This window comes from Pistacia vera, unplaced genomic scaffold (genome assembly GCF_008641045.1).
Source record: "Pistacia vera cultivar Batoury unplaced genomic scaffold, PisVer_v2 Contig1021, whole genome shotgun sequence".
NCBI lineage: Eukaryota > Viridiplantae > Streptophyta > Magnoliopsida > Sapindales > Anacardiaceae > Pistacia > Pistacia vera.
This window is the reverse complement of record NW_022195052.1, coordinates 297366-309617: the sequence shown is the minus strand read 5'-3', so window position 1 is coordinate 309617 and position 12252 is coordinate 297366. Positions and strand designations below refer to the sequence as shown.

The 12252-nt window shown below is 35.0% G+C and overlaps 1 protein-coding gene across 1 annotated transcript; it reads right to left on the bottom strand.

Moving 5' to 3' along the window:
• Window positions 1-17: 17 nt before the first annotated feature.
• LOC116122310 lies at window positions 18-4373 on the bottom strand (the record flags this gene model as incomplete). Its single annotated transcript, XM_031408171.1, has 7 exons — window positions 4250-4373; window positions 3354-3634; window positions 2896-2967; window positions 1298-1365; window positions 755-911; window positions 230-310; window positions 18-149 (listed from the first exon to the last, which is right to left on the bottom strand). Coding segments are annotated over exons 1-7 (891 nt in total), but the record flags the coding sequence as incomplete, so codon positions are not given.
• Between the last annotated feature and the right edge of the window lie 7879 nt (window positions 4374-12252).

The window sequence follows — 12252 nt, the reverse complement described above, 5'->3', positions numbered from 1 at the left end:
ATAATCAATAAAAAATTTATTTCAAAGTTCTCCTGAGAAAGGTGGAGCCCAACACTAACCTGTCTTTGCCTTCGACGCTGCAATATACTGACAGCCCACGCCATTATATAACATGGAAGAAGAAAACCAGCAGCCCGGAGCAAGAAAAGCTGTAAAGCAGAAATTGTTTAATCAAACAAGATGATTGTGCATTATCAAAGACTAAAATGAACATTCATATCCAACTTACAGAGAAAAAGGTAGAAGCGTCATCCTCTCCATCTGAATTGGTGAGAGACAGTGCATGCCTTAAGAGAAGCAGAGCCATTAACTGCCAAAAAAGGGGAAAACTAATAGTTATTTATCACAATAAAATGTGAAAAGTAATGTTTTATTGGTAAATGAAAATAATCAACCAAAATAAAAAATCTAAAATTTTCTCATCCAATTGTGAGTATAGTATGTCCAAGTTGTTCTGACCCAACAACCTAGAGCAGGTTCTGGACCAAGCAGTGATTGATACAGTGACAGTAAAAAAGACATGGAAAAAACCGAAGGAAAGAAGGAGATGCATAACATAAGTAGCTGGTCAAGAACGAATATATTTCATCGATGAGCATGTGTTGCATCATTTTCTAATATAAAACGTTTCAGAAATAAAATAAAACAAACAAAAAAGATAGATTATTCTATATGCCTTGATCACATAATTCTGTGTACCATAATATAATAACAACTCATAAAAATTTCTTCTCATGAAAGAATAATAACTTACAATTAGGGCTGCAGAGCGGCAGAATGCAGCTCCACTAGCATTGCTGTCAGCATATTCATCGTACTCAGCCTCCAACAAATGACGTTCTGCTGCTGCCATCGCCAAAAGTCGAGGATCATGCAAGTCCAAGGGAGCACCAGAGACTGTCAAAGGCTCACTGTGTAACAAATTTGAGAAAACAAATGAACAAATTTTGAAACCAATGAGCATAAAATAGCCATCCAGCAAAACTGCAATATTCCATTCTTGATATTGATTTATACATGGAGAATTAAAATAAAAAATTTGATATCTTGACTGGGCCCCCCCACTTTTGCCTCATGTGAATATGCAATGACCCCCAATATATCCGTCGGTATAAAACAGGGTGACGTGCGGCAGAGATACAAGGAATCCAACATGGAAAGCAAGCCAGAGGTTCAAGTTACAAATATATTAAAAATTATCAATTGAGTCCTTCAGAAAATTCCAAAAAAGTAATTAAATAATGAAATAAAAAACCTTAAGACAAAGTGGCCAAGCATATGTATGATTAAAACTTGCCTGATATCAATTGTAGTATCTTCTGACTGAGGGGGAGGTGGTGGAGCAGTATAACCAGGTTGGTAAGGCTGTTATAACAAAAAAATTAAAGGCAGCTGTAAACAGATCAATTTTAGAATCAATTCAAAGCAGAACTTGTTTAAGCTTACCACATATGAACAACCAAACTAAACTTTCAACAAATGAACAAAAAATTGACTTAGCTATACTAAATGGATATGAAACCTGTTAAGTGCCAATTCCAATTCACTAATTAATAAGTGGCAAAAAAATATACAACTCAGAGACGTCATGAGAGACTATACTTCCCCTTTACTGAAACTGAAAAATAACCAATAATATCATACAGCTGATGCCAAATTCTAAAGAGAGTACAGAAAAGTACTGAAAGAAAAAGCAACAAGATCTTACACCTGATGCCACATTCCAATTTTAAAAAACACCATAAAAGCGTAACAAAAATTTTGAGATCCCAAACAAAACAGCCATACATATCAGGTTCAACACTATCATTTTCAAGGTAATATGCCTCATGCAACAAGAAGATTTCATGCAAGACAACTAAAGTTCAAGCAAAGTGTTGATATTCAAAGAGGAGGAGGAGGAGGAGGAGGAGGAGGAGAAGCAGAAGAAAAGAAGGAAAGAGAAAAAAATTCTTTAGAGACAGAAATTGACGATGCATGCAACTATAGAGAAGCATTAAGTTTTAAAGTGACCTTTCACTAGAGAAAACAGAGCAAAAAGAGCATTTATGGGATTATTCTATCAATAACAACCTTTTACTCCAATTACAAAGTTGATAATTTTGAGCTATGGTGGAGAGAATAATCTTTAAAATCAATGAAGTAATGGACAATGTGAAAACACAAAAATTTACTCCTACTTTTGAGATTTCTTGAGATCTTACTTTGTTTCTTACCTAAGATTTCCTATTAAGATATAAAGAATCAAGAATAAGTTCGCCAATTTTCAAGCATTATGCAACATAAAAAACACCTCAACATTTTCAGGAAGAGAGTAAAAAAGTCTAGTTCACTAAAAACTATCACCAATTCGTTTTCAATGTATAATTTATTTTTTCAGCATCAAGTTCTTTGGTGTCAAGCAATCCACTTGCACATGCGAATTTCTTGAAGACAGAGGAGAAGTGATCCTATTGTTTATGCCCTCCTTTCCCCTCCAACACTAGGAACTAAAGTCGGGGATTATTCCAAAAAAAAAAAAAAGAAAAAAACTGCTTTAAACCATATTTCTATAAACACCATATCCCCATAAGAAGATAATATATCATAATATAAACTTCTGCCAAGATTAAACATGGCACATTACAAGGTAAATCATTTCTCCAAATATCTGAAGTCATCCAACATATTACTGTGAGACATCTAAATGCAATAACTTCAAAAGCCAGTAATATTATTTGTAAGTTATACTTTGACCTAGAAAGAAAAAGTACTAACTGTACCTTCTAAAATCAAACCAGTAATGAACACACACGACTAATATTAATAAAATTTAAAAAAAAAAATTGAAAGCACATATCTAGCAGATCCCTTGCTCAGCATAGCTAAAACATAAATTAGACAGCAGTGCCTTACCTGATGACATATCTCACAAGTTATATCTCCTTTCTCATTGCACCAACGCTGGACACATTTCCTATGGGCAAACTGGATAAACAAAACATGTCAGCCTAGGTGATGACATATAAAACCATAAATTTCTGAAACAAAGTAAAATATATCTAACATAAAAGAGAAGCAGAAATCCTTTACTCTATTCCACACATGTAAGTGTACACTACATGGCAAGAAAATATGTTCAAGCATGCTCTAATCGAATGTGCTTTGTGCGTGGGTATTGGTGTGTCCATATTCTCCTTGAGACAAGGAATAGAAATTAATAACAAGATACATAACATACAAAAAGGATCTTGAATTACTAGAGAGTAATAAAAATCCTTCATAAGAAAAATGATAGAGCATCACACCTTAATATATTCTAAGCCGAACCCTACAAAGCAATTTCAAATAGGAGAGATTATAAAGATTAGTACCTTCAAACTGCCACTGCAAGCACATGGGACCTCTAAATTCTTAATGCTATCCTCCTCCTGGCATATGCGACATTCCACCATTTGAATAAGTGGTTCTTCTTCTTCAGATACACCATGTTCTCCCACTCCCTCAACATCAATAGCACAAGCCGGTGGATCAGGAGCTTGAGAACTGGAACCCTCACTGGATGATCCAGGGGCCTCATTCGTTTGCAGGGAATGCAAATTATCAGGCGTTACAAGGCGGTCAACACACAAAATCAGGTGATCACTCATGATTCCTGTCATGATACACCACAAAAATACCAATAATACATTTTAGCCCAAACAATACGCCAAGCCACAATCACAATTCATCAGTAAACAGACTTCACAACTAGGTAACAAACTTTAAAACTCTTAACATCACGTGATCACCCACAAAGAATTAAAGATCATTATCCTTTTCAATGCCATAACGAAAATACATAAGTACCAGAAAATGTCAAAAATTTACATATTAAACCCTCAAATACACCTGTCAACCATTACAAACCTCTGTTTGACAGTTCAAATAAATCAAAACCGAAACCGAAAAGTGAATTCTGCAGCTCTAATTACATTCCTGTACAATTATTTCTCTCAGCTGAATTTTAATTTTCAGCCAAACATAAATAGATAAATAGATAAATAACCAATAATTTCACATTTTCCTAATCTTATCAAAAACCAAGCAGAAAAATCCCACTTCAAATTCCCAAACCAAAAAATCACTAATTCATCTCCTCATCACACATAACCCCAAATCCCGAAGCTGAAATCTCGCAATCACAATCAAACTACAACGAAATCGAAGATTATTGAAGCGTAAAGGAACATCAACAAGACGAAAAATGGCAAAAATTGAAGGAAAATACCTGCAAATAGGATTGTAAAAATCGGATTTTTGATTCTGCGAACAAGTCTACGCTTTTGAAATGATAAAATTGAGAGGTTTTTGTTTTTGTTTTTATGCATTTATATTTATAACGAGCGGTTCGGTTTAAACGAAGCTGTGTAGGCTCGGTAACGTCCGTCCAAAGATAAGGTGAATATCACCGTTTGTCAGAGAATCACTGTTTGCATTTGTCGTAACGGACGTCAGCATAATTTTTAGAAACTTTTATAAAATGGAATATTGGTTGAAATATTAAAAAAATTAATTTGACCAATGAGGTTTTCTTTTTACAAGTCAAATATTATGGGCATAAAATTAAACTTAACGTCTTAAATCAAAGAAGAAAATAGGATTGACATTGCTATAGCTTTGTCAAATAAAACTTTGTTCAAGTAATTAATGGATTGGTTGATTACATTTATTTCTATTTATTATAATTTATGATCCATATATGAAAGTCAAAAAGAAACTTTATTCTAAAGATTTTTCATTAATCTGTTTAATTTTATACGGTAAATAAGAAAAATATATGACATCTTTGACTTTTTTGATGTCCCGTTTAATTTATCTTCAAATAAACTAAAATAAAAATTAATTAATCTACTATCAAATAATAATTAAAGTAGTTTATTTTAATTAATGACATTCTAAAAAGAAAATAATATGATTTTTATTAGGATTGAAGAATGCTTAAGAGCATCATAATGAATATTTAGGTGAAACATGTACCAATTATACATCACCTACTTGTAAATGAAGAAAAATCATAACTTTAATATTGAAGTTTGTTTAGAAAATATTATACAAACAATTTTATATAATATGTTCTTGAAATTAATAAAAAAAAATATTATAAAGTATATCTATCAATTACACTTTAGAATACTCTGCTACAATTTGGTATAAAGAATATTTTAAAGAATCATACTAAGTTAATTAGAGGAATCCAGATTTTACATTTTTCTTGTCAATAAATATAGTAATTATAATTTATATGTAATATTGTAATGATATCTTATAAAAAAGACTCCAACTTTATTGAATCTAAAATAATATTGGAGAGTAAAAGAGCCGTTAGCGCAGTTACGGAGAAAACACCTACACGTAAACTCGACTCGTTCCTGGAAATAACATCCACCAATAAGACAGCCCCGGCATTTCTCTTTATTTACTAGTTTACCAATATTTATGAGACTGAACTGTTTTCTGGTAAGATATTTCCAATGGCCTGCTTGACTTTGACCATTCTTTAAAGAAAGTAGCATGGAAGTCTTATGAATTCTTGTATTAACTCATTGCCTACTTGGCCACACAAGTTAATGACACGTGGAGTTGCCTACCCAAGAAATGAAGTTGGATTAAAAGTGCATACACTATAACTTTTTTATGGCTACTGATGAATGAGAAGTTGGTTCGTGTCTTGGTAGGCTCGATTTTATGATATGATTAGATAAGATCATGATGGTGATGATGATCCACCAAACTCCTCTGCTTCTTGACGTTCCACCCGATCGTAAATCATCAAATACCTGCAAAACAGTAAAATAACGGAGTGAGCACTAATTGCTCAATAAGTAAACCAAACTGCACTACTGTTTTTCCTCCGTTACTCATGTTCTGATTTCCTTTTCTCACTTTAATCTTTGCTAATATTCTTCATTCTTTTCTGATATTTTGCATTTTTTTTTCTGATATTCTGGTTTGCTATTTATCAACATGCAAAGACAATGAATAAAATTGTACATTGTCAAGCACATAAGAAATGCTAAATCATGTAAGTAGTATAACACATATGCATAATAATAAACTTTTCTAAGAAAAGAACTTTCTTTTCTTTTCTGTTTTTTGTCTCTTATGTTGTATCTCTTTCTTTTCTTTTCTGTTTTTGTTTCTTATTATGTTTCTCTTTCTTATTATGTTCCTCTTTCTTTTCTTTTTTATTCTGGTTTGCTGATCGGACTAGGTTGAGGCATGGATTTGGAACCTTAGTCACGTGAGTGTATACTAGGTACAGTCCTCATCTACATGCACTACTGACAGACCGTACCGATGTTGTATCTCTTTGTTGAGGCCGCTCACTGATGGCGGCGTGCATGTAGGTATGCTCTGCTGGGTACAGTCTTCATCCACATACACTACTGACGAACTGTACAAATACTGTATCTCTCTGCTGAGGCCGCTCACTAATGGCGGCGTGCATGTGGGCATCTCTGCCACTCACGGGTTTTCCATCGCAACAACCTTATAACATAACATGCTATAGAAAGAGAATAGAAAGAAATACTATACGTATTTCTAAATAAATTTCCAAGCTATGGAAATTTTACACTTACATTCTTGAGTAAATGAGAAAATATACATACTTGTATGTTAGCTTAAAAGAAAACTACAAACCATTTTCTTTTCTTTCCTTTTCTCATTCTTTGCTAACATATTCTTTAATATCCTCATTTACCAAATTAAGGCTATATATAAATCATATGCACAATATATGCATGATCAAGCCCATTCTTTGATATTCTTTTAAAGTTCACATATACAAACTTGAAAACTCATTATGACATAATGATATGTCATGACATATTCTACAATTCTCTACTATCACAATTGTCATATCAAAGTAAAACTTTAACTTGCAATTCCTTTCTAACACTTTCATGTGCTATTCAAAAAGTAGTAAAGGTTCAAGTAACTAGAGCCAAACACTAAGGGTCATTTCTCTCATGGAACTAACATGACAAAGTGATATTCTAAATTTTGGCATAACAATATGCAGCCTTGAATACTAAAATTTACACTTGGTTAAGCCCAACATAATCTTTCTACCTCAATTCTTGCATTTCTCTAACCCTTTCTTCAATAGGGTTTAGCCAACTTATGTATGCATTTTTCTCCTTGGATTTTCATCAAACACTTCATATGCACATGCAACTACCATGTTGGCTACACTTCCACATCTCTCTAAATCCACCAAAATTTGAGCCAAAAACTCACTAACTATAGCATCAAACCTGGCCGTTTTCAACAATTCTCAACACTTCATAATTTCATCACTAATTCTTCCATAATTTTACCAATTCATCACATACTTATACACTACTTCTCATGGCTGGAAATTATGCATCATTAAATATCAAAAACAGCCAACAATTCTCACATACAATCACATAAAAACATGCAAGAATCATTCTACATAAGTCTTGCTCAAATCAAGGCTAAAATTGGGTTTACTTACCTTGAATGTGTGATATCACCTCCTTTTGCTAAAAGTCTCTTCCTCTTGGACCTAGATCATATAAAAACCATAAAAATTTAAAACTTTACAATTTAATCACACTCCTTGTGCTAGAATCTTACCTTTGGATGCTTTAGGATTGAAAATCTATAAAAATCCAAGCCAAATCCTATGATTTCCCTTTGAAATTTAGTGAAGAAAATTGAGAGAAAATGGGGTGAGGGTGGCGTGTACAAGGGCTGAAGATATGGCTAGGGTTTCTTCAATGAAACCTTATATCTAATATTATATCCATGTATTCCCATTTTGCCCTTGCATTTTCTATGAAATTCCATCTATATCTTTTAGTCAATTACCAAAATACCCTCATTTTTATTATCTTCTTCACATTATTTTGCTTCCTTTCACTTCCCACTATTTCATCTAATTATGAGTGAAAAGATCATTTTACCCCTAATGAAGTTTTAAGGAATTTCCTTCACATTTGTCTAAGGTAACTTCAAAGAAATCCAACTAAGGGTATTAGGACATAAATAAAATTACGTACCTTGATGTAGGTGTTACAATCTGATAAAACCTTGCCAGGCTCACATGGTCTTCACTTTGGAGCTCTTTGCACAACTCTGTTTGTGGCCTGATGCCCCCAATTAGCAAAGTTTGGATTGATTCCTCGGGTGCATCCGTAACCTTTGCTTGCTCATTTTGGAACCTCGTCAAATACGAGGTAGTGTTTCATCTCTCTCTTGACGAATATTGCTCAGGTAGTTGAGCGATATTGCAAACTGTCTTTTCACTTGGAATTGTTGTAGGTACAACGATGAGAACTGTTGCCAAGAGCTAATTGAGTTTGCCTTGAGCTTTTTGTACCACCTCTTGGCATCCCCTACCAATGTGACCGCGAAGTAGCGACATTTTGCCAAATCACAGACCTAGTGCAGCTCCATCAAGTCGTTGAAAGTGTCGAGGTGGTCTTTGGGATCTTCTTTCCCATCGAACTTACTTTCTAGCGCCCTGAATCCTTGGGGAAGCGGGGCTTGGTGAACTTCCTCTATGAAGGGGAGGCTCACTATCTCTTCCGCTGCATTGTTCTGGCAAACTATTAGATCGTCGAGCATTTTCTGTACCCGATTCAAGTCTTCGTTGTGAGGATTGCCTTGCTTGGCTTTGTTCAGCCTTACCTCGAGCAGGTAAGTTCGTAAATCTGTTGCTTGTGAGCCCCTTCCATTGTTCGTATTGATGCGCGAGGTTGAGTCATGATGGTTAGGCTGGTAGGTGCTATCATGCTCATCAATGCATTGCTCGCAACGTTAGTTATAACCGGAACGTCGGTCATTGCCAGATTCGCGAACATGACTCATCTCGCGAGATTGCGTGATTGAGCCTGCCTTGGCCATGGGTTAAAACCGGCACGTTGACGGCGGGGATACTGCCGAGTAGGTTGGATATCCCTCTAGCGACCATATTCTTCGTCTTCTCCTATGAGTTGTTTGCCCTATCGCCTCTCGAGGTTAGTTTGCCTGTGGGACTCTCATTTTTGTGCAGAATGTTCCTCGTGGTGCCGGGATCATTGACCGTGCCTTGGTGCCAACGAACCAGATTCGTCGCCGACCGACTTCTGACCTATTGTGGTAACGTCAGTGAAGTGCGACTAGTCAAGGTCTTAGGGGGCCAACTGCTGATTTCTAAGCTTAGCCACATTTTGTTGCACAGCCTGTGCGACCATCGTTTTGATCATCTCCACCAAATTGGCCATCATCGGGATTTGACGTCCCTATCCCCAGCTGGTTCGCGACCTGTTGTACCGGCTACACTAATGGTCAACGCTCAACGACGTCTTGGTGCACCTCTTGGTGGATGGTCTCCACATTGTCATGGTTTTCGGTAGTGGTCTTTGATCTGGTTCAAACCATCGTGGGCCTTAAGTGATTGGGTCACTGGGGTGTGTTTGCCGAAAATTCTGAAATTTGACGGAGACCTTCTTTCTAGCGCCAAAATGTTGATGCAAAATACACAAACCAAAGCGATCCGATCGACCTTGATGGGATCAGAACTAATGTGTCCGTGATTACGGGTAACCAGCAAAGTATGAATAGAAAAATGGAGTAAGGTAAATGGCACAATGAGTTTAAAGTGGTTCGGCTTTGGAGCCTATGTCCACTATTTTTGTATTTGCTGTGAGAGCTTACAATAATAATCCTATAACAATTTTCTTACCCTTATCTCATTGTTGGAAGAGGTTATATACAAATTCCATACAAAGGAAAGAGCGAAAATAAAAGAATTATAATTAAGATTGAAATGCAACTCTGATATTCTCACGACCGAGCTCTGAGATTGCACTAGGATTGCTGTCGATCTGATCCCTTCCGAGATATCCGGGATCTGAAGTTATTTGTGAACTGGTTGAACAACTATAAGGTTTGGTCGTGACTAGCTTGTGCTAGGTCGAACTATAACTCGACGAGCTTATGCTGGGTCGAACAATCGATTGAGTTGAACTGGTTATGGATCGAGCTATAACCTCGCAACTTTCCAAGTTTGATAGAAAAATCATACACAACAAAGATAATTTTTAAAAATTTAAAATTACCCGATTATTAAACCACTACTATTTATATAATCAAATACTGTTTTATATTATTACAGATATCATAGGTGGTAAATATAATAACTTTCCAGAATATATAAACAAATTTAGACGTTATCTTATAAATCAAATTCATGAATACACAAGTAAAACAAAATAAATAAATAAAAAGAATTTTTTATTTATATATATGGGATTATTCCAAAAAAAAAAAAAAAAAAAAACGCTTTAAACCATATTTCTATAAACACCATATCCCCATAAGAAGATAAATATCAAATATAAACTTCTGCCAAGATTAAAACATGCACATTACAGGTAAATCATTTCTCAAATATCTGAAGTCATCCAACATTACTGTGAGACATCTAAATGCAATAACTTCAAAAGCCAGTAATATTATTTGTAAGTTATACTTTGACCTAGAAAGAAAAAGTACTAACGTACCTTCTAAAATCAAACCAGTAATGAACACACACGACTAATATAATAAAATTTAAAAAAAATTGAAAGCACATATCTAGCAGATCCCTTGCTCAGCATAGCTAAAACATAAATTAGACAGCAGTGCCTTACTGATGACATATCTCACAAGTTATATCTCCTTTCATTGCACCAACGCTGGACCATTCCTATGGGCAAACTGGATAAACAAAACATGTCAGCCTAGGTGAGACTATAAAACCATAAATTTCTGAAACAAAGTAAAATATATCTAACATAAAAGAGAAGAGAAATCCTTTACTCTATTCCACACATGTAAGTGTACATACATGGCAAGAAAATTGTTCAAGCATGCTCTAATTGAATGTGCTTTGTGCGTGGGTTTTGGTGTGTCCATATCTCCTTGAGACAAGGAATAGAAATTAATAACAAGATACATAACATACAAAAAGGATCTTGAATTACTAGAGAGTAATAAAAATCCTTCATAAGAAAAATGATAGAGACTCAACCTTAATATATTCTAAGCCGAACCCTACAAAGCAATTTCAAATAGGAGAGATTATAAAGATTAGTACCTTCAAACTGCCACTGCAAGCACATGGGACCTCTAAATTCTTAATGCTATCCTCCTCCTGGCATATGCGACATTCCACCATTTGAATAAGTGGTTCTTCTTCTTCAGATACACCATGTTCTCCACTCCCTCAACATCAATAGCACAGCCGGGGATCAGGAGCTTGGGAACTGGAACCCCACTGGATGATCCAGGGGCCTCATTCGTTTGCAGGGAATGCAAATTATCAGGCGTACAAGGCGGTCAACACACAAAATCAGGTGATCACTCATGATTCCTGTCATGATACACCACAAAAATCCAATAATACATTTTAGCCCAAACAATACGCCAAGCCACAATCACAATTCATCAGTAAACGACTTCACAAACTAGGTAACAAACTTTAAAACTCTTAACATCACGTGATCACCCACAAAGAATAAAGATCCTATCCTTTTCAATGCCATAACGAAAATACATAAGTACCAGAAAATGTCAAAAATTACATATTAAACCCTCAAATACACCTGTCAACATTACAAACCTCTGTTTGACAGTTCAAATAAATCAAAACCGAAACCGAAAAGTGAATTCTGCAGCTCTAATTACATTCCTGTACAATTATTTCTCTCAGCTGAATTTTAATTTTCAGCCAAACATAAATAAATAATAGATAAATAACCAATAATTTCACATTTCAATCTTATCAAAAACCAAGCAGAAAAATCCCACTTCAAATTCCCAAACCAAAAAATCACTAATTCATCTCCTCATCACACATAACCCCAAATCCCGAAGCTGAAATCTCGCAACACAATCAAACTACAAACGAAATCGAAGATTATTGAAGCGTAAGGAACATCAACAGACGAAAAATGGCAAAAATGAAGGAAAATACCTGCAAATAGGATTGTAAAAATCGGATTTTTGATCTGCGAACAAGTCTACGCTTTTGAAATGATAAAATTGAGAGGTTTTTGTGTTTTATGCTTTATATTATAACGAGCGGTTCGGTTTAAACGAAGCTGTGTAGGCTCGGTAACGTCCGTCCAAAGATAAGGTGAATATCACCGTTTGTCAGAGAATCACTGTTTGCATTTGTCGTAACGGACGTCAGCATAATTTTTAGAACTTTTATAAAATGGAATATTGGTTGAA